General features: G+C 39.3%; 1 protein-coding gene across 1 annotated transcript in view; it reads left to right on the forward strand.

Moving 5' to 3' along the window:
• The window catches only part of LOC134534133 (calmodulin-A-like), an 84447-nt gene extending 58194 nt beyond the window's left edge, over positions 1–26253 (forward strand). The window contains exons 3-7 of the mRNA XM_063372232.1: positions 13171–13204; positions 13310–13411; positions 15532–15667; positions 17949–18097; positions 20779–26253. Of these exons, the coding sequence (XP_063228302.1) occupies positions 13171–13204; positions 13310–13411; positions 15532–15667; positions 17949–18097; positions 20779–20810 (453 nt within the window). The 3' untranslated portion in view covers positions 20811–26253. The remainder of the gene's footprint in view (positions 1–13170; positions 13205–13309; positions 13412–15531; positions 15668–17948; positions 18098–20778) is intronic.
• The last annotated feature ends 813 nt before the right edge of the window (positions 26254–27066 follow it).

Below are 27066 nucleotides of genomic sequence, written 5' to 3' on the forward strand. Positions count from 1 at the left end.
CTTTTGTTGAGTGTTTGCCATTGGCTCAGAGTCCTTCAGGTAAATTTCTGTCCAATCACTGACGCAGCATTAAGCTAAACGAGTTTGGATTCCAGCCTGTCTCGAAAGTAATCCGCGAATTTTTCCGGTCTCTACCAATAACCATACTTTGCATAATATCAGTTTAATGAAAGCGTGTGTCTGTCGGGATCCGGTTGTAAATAAGCGAGCAAGTGAAACTGTGCAGTTACCTTGGAGGGAGTGGCAGTGTTGGCAACCCTGCGTTAGCGCGATGGATCGCAGCGCTGTGAATAACAAGTAGTCTGCTAAACACGATGCTGTTAGGGAACGCTCTAACTCCGGGCATAGTGATCAATAGCCTCTCTTTTCCGAAATGCAGCATTTGTAAACACGGTCCATCGCGAATGAAAAGTGTAAAGTATGTCCATAAAAGAATGTCCCAGTTATATTGAATACTGGTCCTTATTAAAAACATTTATTTGTATGAATATTGGTGATAGAAATCGCTTTTATAAACTTTTTAAAGTGTATTTGTGTAAATAAGGTTATGTTCCCGTATGTATAATTTATCTGAATTTTAAATGATAAATAATTATATTATTGATAAATAATTTAAATTAATAAAGTAGAATAATCATTTAGCATAGGCCTATTTATAAATTTTCGTTATTAATTAAAATTTATCTCGATTACTTTACTAAATTAAATAATTTAATTTATACCTGTGTTTATATAAATATTGAATACTGAATGTTTATAGTTTTTTTAATTTGATTGAATTTGAAATTAACCACCGTATTTATAATATCACTCCAAACCTTTTGTTATTTTGTTTCTATTAATTATTTGCATGCAAAATTAAAGTTGGTGTTTAATTATGCTAAGTTAGTAATAACGTCAAACGCACATGCATAATAACACGCGCCACTTTTTTTTTTCGTTACGCTCTGATGAGTCGTCGCTTAGACTGACCCTATCAACTGCACAGACGTTTCACTTCGAAAGAGCGGGGTGAACGGAAGAATCTATGATGTACATTCTGTATTGCACAGACCCGAACAAGCCCGAATATCTTCCTTCGGCCAACTTCGTCAGTTTTTTTTGTTTATTACTTTACAAAATTGTGGATGGTTGGTTATGTTAGGTTAGTATAGCTACATTAAAAATACTGTCAAATCATTTTAATGCCGACGTTGGCCGAAGGTAGATATTCGAGCTTGTTCGGGTCTGTGCAATACAGAATGTACATCGTAGGCTTCCCGTGTGAACGAGCATGCGTGAGTCGGGCAGAACAAAAGCAGCATGGGCATGATGGGAGCTTTTCCCCCAGAGCGTGACCTCGGCTCGGAGTTGAACAAAATGGCGGACAAAAAAAAGGAGGGAAGGGGGAGTCCACAGAGATGCATTTTCTCTCCCTCCCTCTACCCTCTTCTCCGCCAACCTCATCAAGGCACGGCGCCAGGACCTGGGATCAACTCCCGCCCGAGCCGGTTTAAATTTAGAAGCTCGTGAAATAAAGAGAGCCGAGAACCAACTGCGTTCGGCCGAGGGAAATTGACTCCAGATGAAGCGTGAGGCGCCAGATGGTTTGTTCGAGGCTTTGGTGAATTAGTTGCGATTCTGATATTAGGCTCCATCTCGCACGCCTTGTTCTTTTTTTTTTTTTTTTTTACGTGACAACGTCTAATAAATCGATGAACGCCGGCTGCACGCACGATAAAGTGTCCCGTTACGCACACTGTTCCGTTACGCAGTGTCCCGTTACGATCATTGTTCCGTTACGCTGTGTTCCGTTACGCTGTCGGCGAGTGCAGTAATAATAGGTTATGTTACAACTGACTAAAAAATCATGGTGATTCATGTAATTGATGATAGATATTTGATTACAGTTTATTTATATGAAAACTTGTTCATAATTATATTTAAACTTTATAGCTAAACGCCAGTTTTTAAAATTAATTACAGGTCATCTACACGTGAACTGTTTCGTCGACTGTTTATAAAGTGATGTGAAAAGTTAATGTGGTTTTCATTGCTTATTAAAACAACAATTTCGGCAATAAAGGTAAATTATTATTGCATTTTAAAAATCTGATTACTAGTATAATTTCAAGTATTTATTCTTTTATTATTAAAATAAAAATGATTAAATTTTATTCATAAAGTATGCAATCATTTCATCAATGTTTTGTTATGACGTTGTCACGTTAAACTATCGTCCGTAAACCGACTTTACAGAGAACCAATTTTCTTTTTCGTCACTACTTATGTTAAGGGGTCCCACCCAGTCAGGGCTGTATCTGGGTCAGTGGAGCGGGATGATAAGCGCGACGCTCGCTGGTGCTTCTAGCGCGGCGTCGCCTCTGAACTGGCGCGCGGTCTTCTCATCGTGCACAGGACAACTGCGAGGTGTAAGCGGTATCCATGACATTATATGGAGTAGAGATGAAGATAAAGTTGTAATGCAAGTCCCTTGAGCTCTTTCAAGAATCTCTACCGGAGCGTTTCAGTGTAAAAATTAGTCTGGAAAAAAAACGCGTTTTATCCCTTTTTCACTTTCGCCCTCAGCACATTATTAAGTGCTTTTTTTATACAGACGCCACTCGGATATCTTGAGCAGTTTTCAAATCACGTAGTTTCTTCTGAAGCTCTTCACACTGTACATATGTGTGTCCAGGTAGGCTCGGCCCTTAAGGACTCGTTCTAGCATTTTAACTTGATACCTCGATACCTCCCATTTATTTGTAAAAATTGCAGACATATGCCTTACGTAAAAGAAGTGACGAAAAAAAAGAAGCAGACAAAATCAATATGGACGCACTGAGCTTTAAGAGCACGGCTAAACGACAAATATATATTTGGCAAATCGTCAGTCAAAGTCGGCGCCATGCATATAATAAAATAATATGATTCGCGTCACAATTAGCACATGTCGTTTGTTCTAAAATCGTTTGTCGTAAGAGCATTTGACTTAAAGTCGTTTCCCCTAAAGTAGTTTGTCCTAAATTAGTTTTTTTCTAAAGTCGCTTGTCCTAAAAGCGTTTCTCCTAAAGTGTTTTGTTCTAAAAGCGTTTGTTATAAAACTGAGTGTAAAAATTTATCAACCCTCTGCCGTCGTTTGTCCTAAAGTAGTTTCTTGTAATGACGTTAGTCTAAAATCGTTTTCTAAAGTCGTTTGTCCTTAGAGCGTTTTTCCTAGGACAAACGACATGTACCCGACGGGAGAACTGTCTCCACCACATGAACGGATGAATCGATGCATTAATAAGACTCCAAAAGTCTAAGTCGACTTTGAGGACACTGCAGATGAATCATGGTACGAAGCCGTGGCGGGATGATCTCGTGGAGGAAACAGGAAAACTCCGAGAAAACCCACCCCATCAGTGTTGACGGCAACGTCCGCCGCGTTTCCGGGATAGATGTTCCAGGATCTCGGACGGCGCGACACTTCTGAAAAAAAAAAAGTCGTGTTGCTAGCCGAAGGGGCCACAAGTCACAAATTACAGCGCCGGTGAGAAAGTGTTTTTGGGGTGGAGTGGGGGAAGGAGGCGGATACATCAAGTCTGTGTGAAGGCGCGAACTCGAGGAGACAGGTCGTGCCAAAACAAACACCCACAGCGCCCCTGGCGGCTTTTCGGGAACTAGAGGTTGAGCAGGAGAGACACTTTTTTACCAGTAGCGGGCCTAGACTTCATGGGGCCCTGGGCTGTCGACGTTTTTAGAGGCCCTCCCACAAAAAATTTGAAAAATGTGCTCTTTCAAACATTTTAAACCCAATTTGGAACTTAAATTTAGTCGATGGCTTTGATAATTTATCTTTGAGTTTTTTATATTCTTTCCTTATATATTATTCTCCTGTCAGTATTATAAATTTCCGATCTACTCATACGTGGCAATAAAATCTTTGAAACTTTTCGGAGTGAAAACTTCTTTAGCCACGTTTAGCGATTTTTGGTAGGGGCATAACTTATGAGTTCGAATCACCGACATGCTAGTGATATAATACCAGAATCGTTTTCTTACGTACATTTGACGTAGAAATTATGTCATATTACATAATATTTAAGAACAAACTTTTAAGTTTTCACTTCTGTCGACAGTCCCCACGACTGCCTTTTCGTTTTTTTTTTAAATACGAAATCACGAACTGAAATAGAAAATTACCAGCACATTAAGTTAAAATATAATATAAAAACTTATTTTTTTACTATCATTGTCCATATTTTTAACATAACACTTGGCGAACACAAAAAGATTTTTAAAAAAATGGAAACACTGGGGTGGGGCTCCAGTTTTTCGCAACTACGCGTGTACTCAGCTATGATCTACACTTCCTCAACAAAAGCGTTCAAGTTAATTTCAAAAATTTACACATCATGATTTCAACCAGAACATGTATCTGTTAAGAGTCCAGATGATTCGAAACTGAGGCGCGTGACATCCTTCGCGTCAGCTGATACTGGCAGTTGTCTTTGTAAATCGCGACAGGAATAGGTCCAAAGTCTCGTCATAATTATGCGGTGCGGATGAAAGACTGAAACACATTCTGGTCCATCGTACGGTTGACATCGAGGTCATGAGAGACTAACAAGAAAGAAAGATGGTCCTTGCAATGGAATGCATTCACGGAAGGGGAAAATAAACACAGCAACCAAAAAAAATTGATGCATGTACTATTATTTACGCGCGTTAGAAGTTATACTTACTTGGCTCGGTATTATTTTTAAGAACCTTACGATACATTTTGTATTATTAAGTGTATTGGCCACATGAGGACACGTGAATTTGCTTGTTACCGAGGTTATATGTTACACTTTTTTTAATTCTTACTTTTTACTGTATTTTAATGTTTTTTTCTTTGGTATTCCTGTTCTTTATTGATGTTCTATCGTTAGAGACTGGAAAAATTCGCGCTTTTGGTGACCTCTAGGATAAACTCCACAATCCCCTACCTACTCAGGCGAATGCCACCTGCTCATTGACTATTGACTCGTGACACCTGTCAACTGGGACGCTTGCGATTCAATACTTTTTTTTTTTTGGGTGAAGGTTTTTCATTGGCTCAAAGTCCTTCAGGTAAACTGTAAGCCAATCGCAGAAGCAATATAAAGAAGATACAGTTGTTTGGATTCTGGCATATCGTGAAATGAATCCGCGAAATTTTTCCGGTATCTATCTATCATATAGAAAATTCGTTAGTTCCAAATGGCCGCGGTACCGACAGTGCTGGATGAAAGACGTTTCAATTAAATATTGCCTAAGAGCCGTCTGTCATGCGGGACGAACCAAAAGGAAGAAGGAAAAGACAGGAGACACGGGAAGCGGTCCAGCACTCACAGGCAGTCTGCCAGCGGCGGTAAAAATAAGCCGAATGTGTGTATACAGGGTGTCCGGATCGTCACGACGGGCCGTGGGCCGGTCGCCGGCGAAGAAGGAAGAGACGTTTTGTCTGTCAGCGGAACAACTCCATCTCGCCGTCAGTCGAGCGGGGTGACATTCCTCTACCTTCCCCGGCCTGTCAGCTTCCCGCGGACCTTCATCTCGGCGCCTGACCGCCTCACAAGACAGGCCCCGATGTGATCAACTGCGTGGGCGTCGCAAGGATATATTTTTTGGGGAGGACTTCAATTGTTTGAGGAATATCCATCCCCTGGGGGGGGGGGGGGGAAAGCGGGGGGTGAGGGGGTCCTCCCCCGGGAAAATTTGGGGTTTGAAGGTGCAAAAAGGTGGTTTTTAGGCGTTTTTCTTTCCTAAATATTATAATTATAGTTGGTTGCAATATATAATTTATTTTTTATAAAAAATATTTTCAGAGAACAAATTTGTAAAAACACAGTTAACATATCTGCTGGTGCTATATCCACACAAAATCATTAATTTAAACATCAGGAGAAACTACGAAACTAAATATATTATTGGAGGGGACGAAATTGAAGACTTTTATTATTGGGGGGGACGTGTCCCCCCGTCGTCGTCGTCGTCGTCGTCCCCCCCCCCGGTTGCGACGTCCATGAACAACTGGTCCCAGATTCTGGCACGTCTCTCCTTAAGCATGATGCTGACAGCTTCTTGGGGAAAAGCACTTTCTCTGCCGTGAATGTGCGTTACAATTGCTCATAGGAACGTCCCAAAACATTTACCAGCGAGGACATTTTAGCAGCTGCTTACCAAGGATTCCAACACGGTACCCGGGACTGATGTCAGATATCATCCATGGAGGAAGCTGTTATCATTGTAATCATATTATTTTTTCTTCCTTTTAGATCCACTGCGTTGTCTCAAACAAATCGTGATGATGGACACAGAAGCGGGAATTTCCCCGCCGTCGTCATAGCGCAATGGGCGGGTCTGGAACAAACAAGTAACGGAGACAGGTGAAAGGAGATAGCCTCAGGCGTGAGGGGCAAAGTAAGGGCTCTCCTGGACTTTGGTCACTCCTTGAGGAATGGGGACCTGGAAACAAAGACCGAAGAGGACGGCATCTGAAAGAGGTGGTGGCTGGGAGGACACAGGAAGAAGAACCACCTGCTGTGCTCCTCCCGTCCGCGACACGCGCTCGGTTCAAGGTCGAAGCTCGAGGTGTCTTCGGCGAGGCGTTCTGGCCCCCTCCTCCCCCCTCTCCAGCCGTTTAATCCCTCCGGATCTCCTGACGTGACGACCTCGAAGGGGGGAAAAAAAATACTCTTTTTCCTGTCAGACGCCATGCCGTTCTTCCACATCATCCTTACCCAGACACGGAGCGTTCTTCCGGATGGAACTTCTCAAACACCTACAATTCTTTCTGGTCCATCAGAAGAAGTCGGTGTTTTTTTCTTAGACCCTTCTTGGCACCAGGTTGGACTTGGACGCTCTCTCTCTCTCTTTTTTTTTCTTCCTTTCAAAAAAAAAACAACACACACAAGCAACACCAACGCGTTCCCGTTTACTGCCGGCGCGTCCGAAGAGTGCTTCCTCTCCTTCGGGCTGGGGCGCCGTTCCTTGGCACTGCTTCACCAGGTGAAGGTCGACGGTCCGGGGCTGGTCTCGACGCGGCGGTCACCACGGTGGGGGGGGGGGGAGGGGCTGGCAGGGACGATCTGGCGCGGAAGGGAGGGCGGAATCGCCGTCGGCCCTCAGTGCGCGCGCGACGCGGGGTGCCGACAGGGGCCCATGTCCGACGACGAGGCGGCGGACCGGGTCTACGGCCTCGAGTACCGCCGGCTGCAGCGGCTCGCGTGCGGCTACTCCGTGCGGCAGATCTCGGTGAGTGCCGCGACGCCCCGGCAACCTGGGAACGGAACGAAGATCCATCTCTGCTTTGACGTGGGCTCGTTACAGTGAATATGGGTCAGTTTTACCCCAACAAAAAAATACAGTACGCCATAAAATAATGCCGCGGTTATAAATTTTAATTGCATCAAATGTAAGCGTTTTAGAGGGGTCGTTACCACAACGCAAAAATACCACAACGCCGAACGTACAATAACGCCGAATACCATAACGCCGAATGCCAAATTTACCGCAACGCCGACAGCTAGAAAACTGCTGTGTACCACAACGCCGAAATACAGTAACGCCGGAAAATGTTGCTGCGGGGGGGGGGGGGGGAGGGGGGACACACGAGCAAAATGAAAAACAAATTGAATGAATTTGTGTGCTAACCTTACCTAACCTAACCTTTGTGGCAGTCCTGCAATGACATTTTTCGGCGTTAATGTTATTTCGGCCTTGCGGTAATTCGGCGTTGTGGTACACGGCAGTTTTCTAGCGTTGTAGTCAATTTGGCATTCGGCGTTATGGTTTTCTGCGTTATGTTGTACGTTCGGCGTTGTGGTGCGTCCTCGTTTTAGAGTTTTGTCTCAAGGTCACAATTGAAGAGTAACTCAATTAGTTTTAGACAAGCGCATGCGTGAGTAATGCTTTGTAGTTTTTTTCCTCGCTTGCAGCGCCACCTGCACAAAACGGTGAATCCTAGAGCATTCAGCGTTTTTCTGTTCTGCAAATTTGCTGAGAGTGAATCTGTAATTGCAGTTCAACGTACGCTTCGTTTAAAGTTTAATTGTGATCCATCATGTGGGGAAAAAAAATTTGTTGTCTGTAAAGTCGGTTTACGGACGATAGTTTAACGTGACAACGTCATAACAAAACATAGATGAAATGATTGCATACTTTTATGAATAAAATTGAATCATTTTTATTGAATTATCACTATTTTGTATGGATACAAAGAAGAAGTGAAATGAAATCTACAATTTAATTGATATATTTATATTTATTTGCATTCATTAATTCAAATATGTTTATTAATTTAACGAAGAGATTATTTTAACTAAAACTTTTATACGTGTTTGCTATTTAACTTCTTCCAATCTGTGTTATTCTGTTAAGGATAGGACGATGATAGGAAAAGTAGGAAACGAATGGGAGTGTTTCAAGTTTAATGTGCCTCGAAAAAGTCAAATCGATGGTTGTTCCAATCGAGAGGAAGAGAGATAGATGCGGCGCAAGCGTACAATGAGCGTAACGGGACACAGCGTAACGGGACAATGTGCGTTACGGGACACTTTTTCGTGCGTGCAGCCAGCGTTCATCGGTTTATTAGACGTTGTCAGGTCAAAAAACATCCGTTGATGGTATAGACAGTTCGAAACAACCGGATGTGTTTGTAGAGGGAAAAGCATGGGATGGCCAAACGTGTCTGTAGATGATGTTGACCTTGTCTTAGGAATCTTACCTGCGTAGTCATGAGAAATCTGTTCGGAAAGCAAGTCTTGAACTTAAGTTGCTGAAGACGACCGTGTGGAAGGTTTTAAGAATACTTTTTCACTTGCGTCCATACCGGTTACACTTGCTATATGCTTTAAAGCCTTTAGGTTGGATGTATGCCGTATAACTAAAGGTGCACATGTTTAACATATGTAGAAAAAACTAGGTTAGATTACCTTCAATTATTGTATTATTTTTTGTAAATAGTCTAAATTAAACCGTTATAATATAACATTGATCTGGGACATTATTTCGGACACCGTATAGTATGAATCATGTCTGCTACAAGCTGATTGCTTCAGGTTTGCATATCTGACGATTCGCCAGACAGGATACAAGATTGTAATTAGGAAGACTTTCAATACGAATGATTATTAGTATTATTTAAATATTTCAAATTATTTTTTTTTCATTAGTTGATATGTAAAAAAAATTTTTGAAAGAAATATGAACGTAACCAAGAATAAAAAGTGTGCGTGTTTATATTGATGTAAGAGTTCTTTTTAATCTGGAAATGTAAGTGACATTGCCTCAAGCATATTTTACAGTGTATTTAGACATTAAAATTTAATGTGGGACAAAATTACCCTTACTCTCTGCCTACTTATAAAAAATGATTACAAGTTTGATAAAAATATGTGGCTACTATAAAAATTAGATTTGTTTTTACAACAGTATTTTTTTAGAAAGGTACATTTACTACGTGAATAAATAAACAAAAGAAAATTGTGAGAAAAGGTGACAGTTTTAGTTTACAGCACATCAACTTCATTTTTTTCTTCATACAATCGCCATACAGGTCCAAGCACTTTTCGAAACGCTAACACCACTTCCTTTAGTGTTTAGTCCCTCTGCATGAAAGTTCTTCGCCTGGGAGACGCGGCTACCCGCAGTGCAGATGAGTGAAGCGGGAAGCACGCACACAGGGGTATTTATCGTAGCACCCCATACCCTGAGACGATCAAGTCAATGGCATCTTCACGAGTCACACGCCTGGCAGGCATGGTTACTCGCCGGAAACCCCAGGTGACCAGGAGAGCAAAGGTCAGGCGTGTGAGGTCGCGCGTTGTGATTCTATTTTTGGTGTGCAAAAATGATCTTAACCTGCCCCTGTGTAATGCCCCTCGTGAGCGGGCTTCCCGCGTCACTTGTCTGCACTGCGAGTAGCCGCTCTTCCAGGCGCGAAACTCCCCCATGCTCGCTCCGGCGATCCGAGAGACTGACTGCTGTCGCTGCTGTTGGGGTGACAGAACATTTTCCCCGCAGTTTGCTTTCAAATTAGTTTGTGTTGTTGGCGGGAATTACTTTTTTTTTAGTATTTCGGAGGGGGAGGGTTATGTATCACCTCTATCTGTCCCCTCTGACGTCTTGTTGCATGTTCAGTAACTCGATCCAGGAGAACGATAAATGAAGCCAGCGAATAAGCATCAAAAACAGCACTGTGAAAATCACCCTTAAGGGTCACCAGATACACATGCGTAGAGCCGTAGTGCACCTGGGATAAAAATGCCCCTCACTGCTAAACGGGATTGATAAACATAATAATAACCTCAAAACTATTTTAATAACTTTTTTAATACTATGAATTTTTCCGCTTATTACATTCATTTAGGCATACGCCTCCTTGTGAGATGATTTGAGTCGGCTAAGGGGTATTTTTGCTATACTTATAAATTTGAACTATTTATCCCAATTTGTTTTTGCATATTAAGGCATAAATCATATCTCCTAGACCTTATATACCTTGTTGCATTCACATATTTACTAATAGTCTCTAGCATGAAAGTGCCGCGAGAAAAAACTTATTTTTTTCACGCAGGCAACTACAACTGTCAAAATAATCACAATAGTTCACAAGTGTTGACTTACACGTAGCCAAAGCTTACTATGCTATTTTGGGGCAAAAATTGTTACACAAAAAAAGAGATTTATTGCAAGCGGTATAAAATTGTTTGAAGTTGGAAGATGGCGAGGTCTAATCTCTCTTTAAACCCAAGCGCAAAACCCTTCGGCCGAAGATACCCCCATCTCTTCCCGACTAAAGCAACGCCTACCAATTTGCATCCTTGGCCATGAGACTAGCCGACTAATTAGGGGAAGGTCTAAATGTTTAAATCCTCCTCCCTCTCACCCTCCCCATAATATTCCTATTGGAATATTTCAATTATTATCGTCCACAGTTAGCAAATGATTCCAAGCGTATAGTTTCCAGCACACAGGGCCGTGGCCGGACTATTTGTGAAATGAGATCCGGTACAACCATTATATAATTTTTTTTACGAATAAGTTTTCTTCATAATTGAATTTCTAAAGAAAATTTTTGTCTCACTAACTCACATTGATATCAAAGTAACGATTTAGCTTCAGAAAAAGGAAATAGAACATTTTAATTTTTTGGTTTTTATTTGATCGTTTATAATACTTTGTTAATAAGCCAAATGTTTTGAATGTTTTTAGTTGAAACAAGTCATAAATGCATATATTTTACTGTTATTAAAGGCAGTTCACAAATCACACGTGTCAAGTTGGTATGAAAGACATCCGTACAGGAACACGCGTGAGAACAGTGTTGAATATGGATTACTGTATTTGGAAACACGATTCTTGCGTTCCTTGCTTGTTTCTGTTTTAGAAAACTATTGTGTTTGTTTCGTCTTTTCGTTTTGTCGTGTTTTTGTCTCGTTTCAACTGTTGTGCTGAATTTTTTTGGGTTCAATATTTTTGTGCTGTCATCATTTGTGGGGGGGTTTTCGTTCTGTTAGTCCATTTTTCTTTGTTTTTCTTTGTTTGTTGACCATATTCCTGTTATGGAAAATTATGTGGTGTTTATATCCTGTTGACAACAGCAATTTTTTGCTTAACTTGTGTTTTTGTCTTTTGTGTTTTTTGTAGTTTTCTTCTACAGACATACATGTGCTTAGCAATGGCGTATGTCCGAAAGCTTACATCAAATCAAGGAATGTTGGGCTGAAATGGAGAGGAAATATGTCATTGTAGCCCCAAAATAATACCTTTGTAACCTTGTGTAGCTAAGGTGATATAACTGTCTTATTATTTCTTCACTTTTTTTAATTATTAATCCTGGGTTATGAACTCCAAGGACCACACCCCCTCCCCCCTGGCTTAGTCCCTGGCCGATTTGCTTGCGTCTATTTTTCATTGAAAATATTTCAAATACATTTTACAAATAGCGACAGCTCTGTGATCTTACAATATATACCTACATATATATATTGTTTTATCTACGCTGTTCTTATCACTGTTACTACAGGCACATTTTTTATTTCGTTTTGAGGATTCGCCAGGTTTACACAAACCTCAAAAGGCTTGGGTAAGGAAGAGGAGGGGGGAAGGAGGACCATTGTTGAAATAGTTCGGAACAAAACACCTCAGGGAAGAGAGAAATGGGGGAAGGGTGGAGGGGAAATGGGGAGCGAGAGGCTTTCTCGCTATGCCTGGCTGATATTCTACTTTCAACAACTCAACTGGATTTTTTTTTTTGCGCGGAGTGATCCCATGTTCGACAATGTCTACAAATCTGAATAATAGAAACTGTAGGGAAATGGAAGCTAATCCTGGAAAAGGACGCCAGGTGGAAGGGTTGTAGGAGGGAAAAGGAAAAAAGGGGGGATGATACAATTGCATTTTTTTTTCCCCTTCACACACGACAGCTCCTCTTGTGCGACGTACAGATAAATGTGCATTCCTTCATTTTCGTCGAGGGGAAAAAAACCTTGGTTGTGTTTCGGCTTGATGAATATTCCATTCCCCGACCCCGCCTCCTTCCCCTTAACACCCCTCCCCCCCACCACCACCACCACCACCCATCACCACTTCTCCGGGCCGCTGTTAGGTCTCTTCAACCTTACCTCGCGCGTCAGTCACAACCCTGCAGGCGAAAAATAGGCGGAAAAGGTTTTTTCCATGTTACTGCCACCCGTGTTCAAGGCACGTGCGGCTCGATTTTGTAGAATTCTACATACATACGAGATCGTTTACGTTATGTACCGAAACATTAGGTTCAGGAGTTTATGGAGAATTTAATCTCAGGAAGAAACAGGAAGGGGGAGAGATAGAAACACTTTACCTGCTGTTTGTTTTAAAATTATTTGCATTTGTTAGCGGAAATAAGATTTTTAGCCTTTAATTCTAATTTTAAACTATTTATCCCAATTTTTGACATATTAAGGCATAAAAAAATATCTCCCAGTCTTAAGATACCTAGTTTAACCAGATATTTACTAATAGGCTCTTGTCAAAATAACCCATAGTACACAAATTCTTTATCATCTTTTCATTTAAGGTGTTTTTGGTACCCATTCATTAATTAAAAAATAAATAGAAAATAGTGCTTTGCGAAGATACATACATGTTTTTTTTTCACGTGACAGAATGTTTATTTACGCGTACCATTCTTTGTTTCAGTCCGAGTACGGGCTGTCAGAGGACCAAGTGGCAGGTAAGTTCCGCAGACGGACGTGGTTATATCGCTCTGTTGGCGGTGCGTGTCTCGCGATCTGCCCCGGATGTTTTCGGAACACACGGTGTGGGTTCTTGCTCGCAGAGTTCAAAGAAGCCTTCATGCTATTCGACAAGGACGAGGACGGGACGATCACCATGGCCGAGCTGGGGGTCGTGATGCGGTCCCTCGGCCAGCGACCGTCTGGTGAGTGTCGGGTCCAGGCAGCATCTTCGGGAGATGACAGAGTGAAGCGATACTCTGCGCAGTTATTTACATGAAGAGTATATTTAGTTTATTTTATTTGTTGACGTGACAACGTCTAATAAATCGATGAACGCCGGCTGCACGCACGAAAAAAGTGTCCCGTTACGCACATTGTCCCGTGACGCTAATTGTACGCTTGCGCCGCATCTATCTCTCTTCTACTCGATTGGAACAACCCATCGATTTGACTTTTTCGAGGCACATTAAACTTGAAACACTCCCATTCGTTTCCTACTTTTCCTATCATCGTCCCATCCTTAACAGAATAACACAGGTTGGAAGAAGTTAAATAGCAAACATGCATAAAAGTTACAGTTAAAATAATCTCTTCGTTAAAGTAATAAACATATTTGAATTAATGAGTGCAAATAAAAGTAAATTTATCAATTAAAATGTGGATTTCATTTCACTCCTTCTTTGTATCCATACAAAATAGTGATAATTCAATAAAAATGATTCAATTTTATTCATAAAAGTATGCAATCATTTCATCAATGTTTTGTTATGACGTTGTCACGTTAAACTATCGTCCGTAAACCGACTTTACAGACAACCATTTTTTGTTTTTGTTTTATTATAGCTGTGTGTATATACGAAGGATTTATTTAAACTCCGAAAAAAAAAAGACAAATACACATGAAGTAATATTTTTACTACCAAAATTACAGTAGGGTCTTACTTATTTTTCTTTTACATAATCGCCAAAACGATCGAGGCTTCTAGTAGCCTTCTTCGAATAAGTTAGCCGCCAGTGAGTAGAGATACAGGGCCCGCGCCTGGATCTCCCTCACCCTCAGGACGCCGATGTGAGGCGGGTGGACTAATAGCGCGGCGCATTCTGTCCCCCACTATTCGCAAATCTTGCGATAAGTGTTGACGCGGGAGCCAGTGCGCCGCAATTTAGTCCACCCGCCTCACAGCGGCGTCCTGAGGGCGAGGGAGATCTAGGCGCTGGCCCTGTATCACTACTCACTGGCGGCTAACTTATTCGAAGAAGGCTGCTAGAAGCTTGTGTTATGATATGAAAAATGCCTCGATCATTTTGGCGAATATTTAGAAAAATTAAGTACGACCCTGCTGTACTTTTGGTGGTAAAATTACTATGTTACGCATATTTGTCTTTTTCTTATAGCACACTGGAGATTGAAATAAAACAGCTCTCGTTCATGGTTTTGTATACGTATGGAATGTATTATTTTATTAACTAGTCATCTATCTTGAATTTATTTAATGTCATTACATTTGCGGGACCCTAGTATTTAGGAGAGGAACCTTATCGAAAGTTCTGGAAGAGGCGGTTTATGGAAAAGCAACATACCTTCAGAAGGTTAGTAACGGGTGGAATATGGGGTGTCCTCCCCTGGGAAATCTGAAAAAAATAAACTTTTTTTTAAAACAAGAGTTTTCAAGCTGACCAGGAACTTAAATTTCAACTATGTTTTTTTTTTTTTTTGCTAATTAATCTTCAGGATTGTTTTATATTCTTGTTAACATACAAATAAATTACGTTCATACAGCACAATGACTGGGATTCCTCAGTAATGATTAATAGTTTTCGCGGCAAGAGCGTCGGTAACAAGAGCGCCCACGCTCCTGATGTCGGCTGGAGTCCAGCAACGACACACGCGGGTCGTACTCCAGAGGGGTCGTCACCACAACGCCGAAATACCAAAACGCCGAACGTACAATAACGCCGAATACCGTAACGCCGAAATGCCAAATTGACCGTAACGCCGACAGCTAGAAAACTGCTGTGTACCACAACGCCGTTATACGGTAACGCCGAAAAATGTTGCTGCGGGAAGGGGGATGGGGGCAGCAGGAGCAAAATGAAAAACAACTGAATGAATTTGTGTGCTAACCTTACCTAACTTAACCTTTGTGGCAGTCCTGCAATGACATTTTTCGGGGTTAATGTATTTCGGCGTTGTGGTCAATTTGGCATTCGGCGTTATGGTTTTAGGCGTTATGGTACGTTCGGCGTTGTGGTATTTCGGCGTTGTGGTGCGTCCCCGTCCTCCAGTCCCCGCTGACGTGACGGGGTCGCGGCCTGTTCGCAGAGACCGAGCTGCGGGACATGGTGAACGAGGTGGACCAAGACGGCAACGGCACGATCGAGTTCAACGAGTTCTTGCAGATGATGTCCAAGAAGATGAGGGGAGCCGAGAGCGGCGACGAGCTCAGGGAAGCATTCAGGTGGGTCCTTGCAAGCACGCCCGTTCAAACCAGACAGGGAAGTCTGCAAGGACTTCAGTCGGGTAGGTTCAGAACTCGGTCCTTGCAGGCACGCCCGTTCAACCCAGACAGGAGAGTCTGCAAGGACTTCAATCAGTGACCACTGTACATACAACAAAAGCTAACATATTTTAAATTTCAAGTTTTGATTGTAAAAACAATATACAAATATATTTAAACACTATCTAATTACCAAGTATGCAAGGGCATGGACCTAGAGCTAGAAGAAAGTGAGGGAGTCATAGGGTCGTAATCTCTCACCACCAAAAATTAAAACAAAATTTTAAATGATAGTATCAAAATTTATACACTTTACAGACAGTAGAAAAGATGGAAAAAATTACTAGCATTTTTTTTTATCTAGGTAAGATGGGCTAAACTGATTGAGTAGGTAATTCAAAGGTGAAATATTTAATTTTTTTTTAACTCTTATAGAACTTAGATTAATTTTAAATATGCCAAAATGTCACCAAATGTACAAGCGGTATTTTGACGTATTTAAAATTACTCTCAGTATGCAGGTAATACAAAATTGTTTAAAATTAATTTTAAACCTTACTTTTTATCACTCCATTTTAAGCTAATGCAGATACAGATCAGTAATTACTGCATTTCCCACCAAATCATATTTACAAAAAACGCATCTGGGAGAATGGAAGTTTATTATCCCGGAAGGTAGTGCTTTAATGACTCTTTGATAATGTGATTTGAAAGTTATCTCTCTCATGTTTATGTTGATGATACCAAAGATGAGCAAGTACTTGTTTGAAACCATCACAAAGCACTGATAATTCCTAGAATTATATGGCGGATACAGGAATTAATTTTGGGAGGGGATTCGAAAAAAAAAAATATTAAACTAACGTCAAAAACAAGGGGGTCGGACAGTTACTTTATTATTCTAAACATGCATCACTGCCTTTGTAGGTCGATGATGGGCATTTCTGGTCCAATTACACAATCCCATAAAACTGTACATATAGTACCAGTCATGGGCCTCTCTGGTTAGTAAATTTAGGGGGGGGGGGGGGACATGGGTTGTAAATATATTTGGCGAATAGAAGTAAAAATATTGAAATAGAATGTATTGTATGTAATGTAATGATAATAATAGTAACAAGTAATGATAATAATGTAATGTTGAATGAAGAATTGTGTTTTGTGTAGAATGCTTTGGGACGAGAGAATTCACACTTGGGAAAATAGCACACAAAATACACTTAATTCTAAGAGACAGAAAGAAAACATTTTTTTTAAATGAAAGATATTTATTCTGAGAATCGTAGAAACTTGAAAATAAGAAAAATGAAGAAAAATGAAGAAAAATTAATTACTCTCGAGTGCTATTCTGCTGAATATCACTCTCACTTCTTATGTATACAACAAGGAATTTTTGGAGGGGACATGTCCCCACATCCAGGGCCGGTGCAAGGTAAATTGGCGCCCTAGGCGAAAAACCTTAATTGCCACCCCCCCCCCCCCCCCCCCCGGGCCGGACACACCAAAAAAAAAAAATTTCCTTGCCTCAAAATACATCACGTAAGCCTAAGATTTTGTCAACAATCAAATGTAAGCAGGCTTGTGTTTTTTTTTTTTTTTTTTACTGTTTTACTTATTACAAATCATAAACAGGTCAAAGTGGACTTTAAATAATTACTTGTATCAATATAAACATTCCAAACTGTTACAAAAATCAATTTTCATCTAGTTTCAATAATCGTTAAACATATGATATGAGCTTTTATGTGTCGTGCTGCGCCGCCCTCAGCTACTTGGCGTCCTAGGCGGTTGCCTAGTTCGCCTGTGTGGACGCGCCGGCCCTGTTTCCAATCCCCACCCAGAGAGGTCCATGATACCAGTGGCGTAGCCAAGATTTGTGTATGGGGGGTGTTAAGAAGCATGGTCCCCCCGTATTATAGCGGGGGGGTGGGGGGGTCCTCCCCCGGGAAAATTTGGATTTTAAGGTGTAAAATAGTGCTATTTTAGCAGTTTTCGGTACTTAAATTTAAATATTATAATGGTAAAAAATTTTATTAATTTTTAATATGAAATTTGTTTGACTGATGAATAAGAAATTTAAATAAAGATTTGGTGCTTTAAAGGGGCGGGGGGTAGGTGTTTGAACCCCTAAACCCCCCTCCCATCCCTGGCTACGCCCCTGCATGGCTACCAGTGTTGGAAAGGTATCCTGGTGTGATGCGCGCGCGCGCGCGGTGCTGACAAGCGGGGATGTTCGGTCCAGGGTGTTCGACAAGAACAACGACGGCCTCATCTCGTCCACCGAGCTGCGCCACGTGATGACCAACCTGGGGGAGAAGCTGTCGGACGAGGAGGTGGACGACATGATCCGGGAGGCAGACCTGGACGGCGACGGCATGGTCAACTACGAAGGTGAGGTCCAGGGCCGAAACCAGGAGGGGGGGGGGGCAAGCGGGGCATGCGCCCCGGGCGCAAAGCTGTGGGGGGCGCCGAAATCGCCGGCTTGCATTGCAATTCCTACTACAAATGGTAAACTAGTAAAAAAAAAAAGTTTTTTTTTTTTTTAACTCGCATGCCAGGAATGTATAATCTGATTTACAATATAACGTCTCAACATATTCATTTTAAAATACTCTGAGAAAATGTTCAGTTCGTCAATAAAATAAAATAAAAATTTGTAAAGGGAGAAGTTAGAAAGTTTTAATGCGTCCTCTATACGAATAGGTACAATACAATGTTGTCAGAGAGGCTGGTACCACAGGCTGTGAGGAAGAGCATCCTCTATTTTTGCTATTATGATATCATCAAAATCTTGGCTGCAAAAAAATGTCTCGCAAGTTAAATTTGAATCTTTAAAAAAACATTTATGACGACAATTTAATGAACAAGTCTAGTGATTATACGGACTACTTTATGGACATAGTGGGTTCATGCATGGAAGTTACAGTAGCACAGAAACTGTTACATGTAGGTACTGAAAATGATTAAATAGCACCATTTTTCCGTGGGAGGGCCCCCGAACCCCCCGCTTTATTGGTGTGGTATGTGCAAAAAAGAGGGGGGGGGCGCATGAATCCATTCATGCCCCGGGTGCCAGAGACTCTAGTTGCGGCCCTGGGTAGGTCGCTGTCTCGCCCTGCGCCGCGGACGCCTGCCGCGGGCGGGGACGACAAAATTGTATCCCCTTTGGAAAGGCTACCTTTCAGACTTGTGGTGGCTGTAGTGTAGCTTGGTAGGAACTGGAATGGTACCATTTCCGATTTCCTTAAAATGTTTAGGTTTTAATGCAAATATGCACTGGAAAGGTATCCCCACGGAAAGGGTAGCCTACCTTTCAGGATTTTCTGCCCCGGGGGCCCTTGGTTTATCTGGACGGCCCTGTTTTGTGGCGTGTAGTTAGCTGCGTCCTAGGGGCGACACCCGGGGTACAACTATCCTGTAGCCTCCGGCACTGCCAGTGGTGACGTCACGACCCTGAGAGCCACCACCCTTCTCGTGATCGCCATCAGCTCGCGCGCAGATACTCGCCCCCAGCCCGCTAGCTGGCGCTCTTTCCGAGCAGTCCCAGCCATCGCAATCATCCTCACCACCCCTCAGCAATCCCCAATCATTTCATCACCCCAGTTAACCGACCCCTACCAAGGCAGTACGCGTCAACTTGATCAGTGTTTTTTTAAAATGACATCTTGTTGCAAACAACATTGTCTGTAAAGTCGGTTTACGGACGATACGTTTACGTGATAACGTCATAAGAAAACATTGATGAAAAATTGCATACTTTTTAATTTTTCAAATATTATTTACAGTTTTTGTAAATTTAATTTAAATAATTTGTTTAAATATAATCACGAACAATTAGTTTAAAAGCCCGCCTAAACCAGTTTGATATTATATAAGATTTTCTCGCACGGTGGCTGGCCGGTTCTTGCACGCTCGGCTCAGGCGGAACGTGACAATGAGTCATGCTTTTTCGTGCGTGCAGCCGGCGTTCATCGATTTATAAGACGTTATAACGTAAAAAAAAAATTGGTTGTCTGTAAAGTCGGTTTACGGACGATAGTTTAAAGTGACATCATAACAAAACATTGATGAAATTATTGCATACTTTTATGAATAAAATTGAATCATTTTTTATTGAATTATCACTATTTTGTATGGATACAAAGAACTAGTGAAATGAAATCTACAATTTAATTGATAAAATTTACTTTTATTTGTACTCATTAATTCAAATATGTTTATTACTTTAACGAAGAGATTATTTTAACTATAACTTTTATACATGTTTGCTATTTAACTTCTTCCAATCAGTGTTATTCTGTTAAGGATAGGACGATGATAAGAAAAGTAGGAAACGAATGGGAGTGTTTCAAGTTTAATGTGCCTCGATTTAGTCAAATCGATGGTTGTTCCAATCGAGTGGAAGAGAGATAGATGCGGCGCAAGCGCACAATGAGCATAACGGGACAAAGCGTAAAGGGACAATGTGCGTTACGGGACACTTTTTCGTGCGTGCAGCCGGCATTCATAGATTTATTAGACGTTGTCACGTCAAAAAAAATTCTTTTATTTTATTTACAAGTTTTTTTTTTTTTTTTTTAAGTGGCTAAAAAATATAATTTCTGGGTATAAATATGTTGGTATATAACATACAAAGAAGCAAAAGGAAATGCTGCACACTCGCACAAGAGGCAGGTCGACGGTGGAAAGACCGCATGCCAGTGGTGGCCTTACACTCTGCGGTCCCCTGCAATCTGATGCGTTGACTTGCACTTGCGAGATATCCAAACACAAGCAGTGTCAGCAGTAAAGAGTGCGAAATGTACGTATTTTTTTACACGCTTTATATTAGCTTCACCTGTATGTTTGTTTGTTTGTAACCGACTCCTTTGGGTGCGATTTTGACCCACTTTAAACGGCCAGATTTCATTCAAACTTTGTAGATTTATCGAGGACCGATGACAATACACTAATTTGATAAGATTATTCCATTATTGCTTCTTTGGCTGACTTGAATATTTTACGTTAAACAGGAGTTCGAGCTGTGTTTACAATGCACGCTGCTACATAAAGTTTCTAAACAATCGTTTCAGAGTTTGTCACAATCCTCACATCAAAAAATTAGTCGTCGTCGTCATCATCATCATCACCCATGACAACCAACGAGGCTCACCAACAACACAAGATACTCGACGCCCTGTGGAAGACGTGCTAATGAAGTCCAGTCTAGCGGCGGCGCGTCCGACGTCGATGGATGTCAGCTTCAGATCCGCCTGTCATCTCACAAAACAAAACTACGTTGACTGTGGCGACGTAGAATGATGTATTAATTGTAATGTTTTTAATGTTACCCCAAACGCAGCTAAAAATCAATGCCAACACCTACTATATTGTTATAGTGAAATAATGAACATAATTAATTATTTCTGTAAAACACTGTTTTATATATAAAAAAATTATGAAAAATTCTTATGCACGTAACTTATAAAAATAGGAATCATTATGTAATTCATTATAATGTTGCAAATGCAAAAAAAAAATTGCAGTTTTCTAATGAAAAAATTACCAACACTAAAACATGAGTGTTGGGATTAAAAAATTACATACTTATTTTGCACGTACAATTTACCATAATGTGCAAATAATATATGTGCAAATAGTGAACACCTTATATATATACACCTGAATATTTGCTGCATATTTTTGGGGAATAGCTGTTGATAGATAGACAATAATATTGTTGATTTGTTAGATGAATAAAATGTTGAAAAATTTTTTTTTGTTACACTGAGCCATGAGTTGATTACAATGCCTATGTTGTTACAGAAATCTATTTGTGTTGACAAATTCAGTTCCCTAAAAGAGTAAATTTAAAAATTTTAAAATATGGGGCACACAAAATGAAGCTATTTTGTGATTGTTATTTTTTAAACGCAACTTATTTATATTGAAAAGACTATAAAACCACAAGAATTGTAATCAAGTAAATGTTAAAAATATTTGTGCATAGAAAAATGAGTATGTGTTTTGTGAAACCCAGCAAATCCTAGCCAATAGATTAAGAGAAATGGAGATGGCTGACGGCAAGCATAGGGAAATATTTAAGAGGTAGGTGGAATTCATGTGAGTGTTATATTCAATGTCACATTTAATGCTATGTAAATCTGTAGGTCAAGTATACAATTAATGAAACAATACATTAATTGATTTTACAAGAGCTTTTGTAAGTATTCATTAAATTTTTTTGAAAAGAAATTTATGGTGGCCGTGTAGAATAAGCAGTAATAGGTTTGTTATCAGTGCATTCTTTACAGATAGTACAGTAGTGCCTTTTATTTAAAGATTTATACATAAACAGTTTTACATGTTCGTTTCTTTCCGAACATGTTTTTTTGTGAGGACCATAGTGAATTTTAGAGCATTTGGTTCATAACAGTGACTAAGAATAAGGCTACGTTGTGCTGTAAATTGTAGATTGCATGTTACAGAAACACACATTTTGTGAGTAGCTTCTCTGTTGTTATATATATATATATATATATATATATATATATATATATAATCATTGTTCCATTTGCAGAGACCGTTTCTAAATTCATAAAATAAAGTCATTAATTACCTAGTTTTGTTACATTGTCTTTTTTTCTATCTTTCAGATCAGCAGCTAGTATTACATGTATTTCAATTTTTTATTACACCTCAAAATTTTTTTAATTGTTATAACTCTTTGTACAACAAAATTTAACCTGTTTTTAATGATTTGAGTGAGATTTTCATAAGAACTTACAAAATTTATGTTTAATTAAGTTTCAGAAACAAATATAAGGTAATCTGTTAAGTTATGTAACTAGGATAAACAATAGTTTACAAGGAAAGCTTTAGCAAATATTTACATAGCAGATAATGAAAATTAATGCTATCACGATCAAAGTGTTGCTGAAAGCTGCGTGAAAGTGCATGTGTGTGTTGTTGAGATGGTTTTGAGATAGTGCACAAGAAATGGAATCACATGAGCTTTCAAAAGTGGTGCTCCAATTCTGACTTTTATGTACTGTAGCTATAAATGTACTTTTGACTTCAAGCCATCAGATGATGGGTCAGCCCCAGTATTTGTACAATACCTCCTTATCTAGTATCTTCTAACCCTTTTCCTTTAAGGCTGAATTTAATAATCAGCTTGTAACAGAATCCTGCCACTCCCTCCTGATTGTTTTTATCTTTTAGATGCATAAAAGCATAGCATAAAAGACAGAACACCTATTTGAAACTAGCTTCAAAATTTTGACAGTACCTAATGAACATTTTAATAACCACTATTTTTTTTTATTTTTACCTCCTTTAATTTTATTACTGCCTACATTTTATGCAAATATGAGAGAGAGAGAGAGAGAGAGAGAGAGAGAGAGAGAGAGAGAGAGAGAGAGAGAGAGAGAGAGATATATATATATTGCTTTACTAAGTGAAAGACCGACATCTGGGGGTGGTTTCCAACTCCAGAGTAAAACATTCCTGATCGAGACACTTTGCCTCCGATTGTCTGTCATTCAGCATAGATACAGTCACACAATGTTTACAGGCTTAGAGAATGCAGCGATGGCTTACCCCTTCTGTCATACTCTTGTACTCTTTCCAACTATCCCTTTCGTGTTTTCTCGCGTCCCTCCGAATGTGCTGTACACATCGGGCCAACGAACTTGTCTGTTTCACCTTTCTGGGCTGGCCTTGAATGTGGCTGAATTGGATGTTACTGAGAATAGAAATGCCACAAAAAACTCTTGCACGCTTTCTGACGGTTTGTAAAGGCATACAATTAAAACTAACCTCGTAAATAAATAATTTAATAAATAAAGTATGTAACCTGTAGCTCATTTCCTAGTAAAATATAAGAATTTCTCTCGTTACCTTAGAAGACTCGTGAATTAGTTCTGTTCAGCTCTCTCAAATGTACAAAAACCATATAATGACAAGAGAAATAAATCTAAACTTGCCACCTACAGAATGTACTTATAGATAATCACCCTAATTCTCTACAAGTGTGTTTTATTGGTGGTAAGTTATGCTTTGATTCAAGACAGTCCTTAAATCTACAATCTCTAATAAAAGCTAAAAATTCAAAGTTTATCATTATAGCCTTGTGCGTAACAATTGTTTCTCCAAAGATTTTTTCTTCAATCACTTTATCACCTTTAACTCTAATCAAAGTAAATCACTATCCAATCAACATTTTATAAAATAAATTATTTATTTTAAATGTTAAAACATATTTTACACTTATTTTCATGTAAATAACAGTACCTTTAAATAGTATAAAACAGAGTTGTTATCCATGTCTGTCTGTCTGTCCACTTCTTCTAAACTACACGATGGATTTTGATGCAATTTTCACCATCATTTAGAGGAATTCTTCCTGAAGGTTTATGTGTATAATACATTTATATTACATTATACATATTACATATAATACATTCTCAGTATATAAATCTCGATGTTTCGTAATCAGTTCGTAAAAAAATGCTTTTAGGGCGGTTACATGGATAAGCTGACTTATACATGAGTGATTCATACAATTAATGTGCTACAGAATTGTAGGTCTTAAAAAGGCCTAAAGAAAAGTCCAGAAAAGCATATGTCTATCTTCTAAGGAGGACTCACAATAACATTTTTAAAAAATAATGAGTTATTTGCAAAGTTATTTTGACCGACAGTGAACTAATTATTATTCAATTAAATGTTAGTTACCTTAGGCATTTAATTTAGAACAAAACTGACTTTTACATCATATCATATGCTACTTTTAAGTACTTACTTATTAAATTTAAATAATGCCACATTAATAGATTGCATCCGTGCAAAGCCCCCGGTTGACCTACCGAAATTATTTATAAATAATGCTTGGGTTTATCTGATACGATGAAAATTACAACTTTATTGTCAACACCTATAATTTATATGAAACCTTAAAAGTTGTGTTTCATACGCAGATCACGTTTACATTTATGGCCATTATGTCCACAGTAATGTTCGCAGATCACGTTTACATTTATGGCCATTATGTCCACAGTAATGTTCACAATTTTTTTTTATATTATTTAAGTTTTCATCATTTTAAAAACCAGGAGTTTAAACACTTCACAAATGGGATGTAAGAAAAGTTACTGTATCAAGAACATAACAAAATATGATGTTAAAATTAACTTCCAAAACATCACAAAATCATTTGATTGCATTTTAGTTAATGGACAGTAAAATCCTCTTACGTAAACTTCCTACATAGTAAGTTTAAACAATTTAGCACTAGACCTATTAACATTGTACTGTGTTAATGAGTCTAAACTCTTTAAGTACCTACCTTGAGAAACTTCTTTACAGGGCTTTACTGTTTTACAGAATTGTCATTTATGATATTCAAAATACCATTATATCATTTATGTACATAACCAAAATAATACAGGAAACATGACTAATATTAAATAATACAAAAAGTAATTAATTATTGCAAACTTAAAAAAATGGGAATGGCTTGCTAATGCCAATCAAAAGAATGCTCTCACAAAAAATATCCACGGAAATATAAGAATGGTTAATTTTTGTCTGCAAATAGTCACTATTTTCACAGTAAAATAATGTATTGCACAAGTGCTTTTAAGTCCCTACAAAGACACGAGATTAAAAATATTCTGAATTTGTACAATATTTATGTAAATGGAAAATGCTATTCAATTCTTCATTTACTCACAGCACATTACCTCGTAATCAGTGGTACCAACATCACCACTATGGCAACACATCTATGGAAAAACGAACTAAAAGTTTGTTTCCAGCGAAGCAGTTGCCCTAACTAAGGAACATGCTCTACCCTCTGCACATAAACAAGTTTCAAACCTAAAATAAACCTAGAAGGAAAATTTTTAACTGTTTTGATATTGCTATCATGATCTAATACACAACTACCACTAGCGTCACTTCAAGCAGATGTTTCCAGATAACATAATTTCTGGAATAACTGCCAAGATGCACACATTTCTAGAAATTCCCAAGAGAAATTATCTATTATAAATATCTATAAATGCTAATTATTTTATCCTACCCCTGTACCTCTCCCTTAAAAATAAAGTTTTAAACTATGTACTATAAAGGAACTGTAAAAAGTAATTTTTAAAGTATTAGAAATTATGCAACTTAAAATAAAACAAAAAACTTAAAAAATATATTAAAATGTACTGCTTGTAAGGTAGCATGGAACATGTAAAATTTTGTGTGTAAAAAATAAGTTTAAAAAATTATAAAGAAAATAAATGATGCACTTAAGGTTTAGTGAGATTGTTGAGAGAAAAAAAAAGTTTCAAAAAGACATAAATATATTCATGCAATAGTGTGTGAAGTATGAATGTTACGTGTTAAGAGTGGTGTATTTTGTGTTAAAAAACTGTTCTATGAAGAAAAAAAAAATCTAGGCACATAGTTAATGCAAAAATATGACGTTGTTACTGTATACCTGTCAGAATTATGTGGTACTTTGTAAAAAAAAAGTGATACAAGAGAAAATACATCATTTTTACAAAATGGCACTGCCGAAGAGTTTTATTCTTGCTCCACTGCGAACAAATTGTTTTGATCACTACCGTGACAGGGAAACAATATCTCGTGACATGTAGCGTGATGGCACGTTACTCAAGCTGTCCTTGCGTCCCGGAGGACTCTGGTTCAAGCCCTGCTCTGGCGAGTGCTGGAATGGTTTCTTGCTACTGGCCACGGCAGATTCCTCCCCTAGCATCTCTGAGGTATGCGTCATTAGTTACCATCTATAATCGGGGGCGTACGCAGGAAGCAGGGTTTGGATTGGCGGGGGAAAAAAAGGTGGGGGGGGGACACAACCAGATGTCCTAAAAAATCTTATCAAAATCTATTGTTCCCACTAACAAATCAAAAGAACTTATAAGCAAACAACAGGCAAAGTGCTTCTACGATCCCCGCCCCCCACCGAAATAAAATTCTGCGTACGCTCCAGTCTGTTAATAACCGTAATTCTGTGTCTCAACTCTGGCGAATCATTAGATATCGGCAGAACGTAAAAAAAAATCTTTTATAAAGCCCCAAAGGAAACAATTGCATGGCATTATGTCAGGTGAACGTGGAGGCCAATGAAAAAGAGCATTCATCTCGACCATTACGACCAATCCGACAGTCATCTGGCTTTAAGGCATGAAGCAACTGCAACTGGTATGGACTTAAAAAGAAAAGCACACTGAACTGAAATTACCAATTCACTCTTAGCAAATTTCAGAACACAGAACTCTTTACGCTCAGGAGACGCCATTTTGCGTAGGTGGCGCTGCAAGCGAGGAAACAACAAAGTAGAGATGTACTTTAATCACTGCAAG

The sequence above is a fragment of the Bacillus rossius genome, chromosome 7, assembly GCF_032445375.1.
Source record: "Bacillus rossius redtenbacheri isolate Brsri chromosome 7, Brsri_v3, whole genome shotgun sequence".
In the NCBI taxonomy this organism is placed as follows: domain Eukaryota; kingdom Metazoa; phylum Arthropoda; class Insecta; order Phasmatodea; family Bacillidae; genus Bacillus; species Bacillus rossius.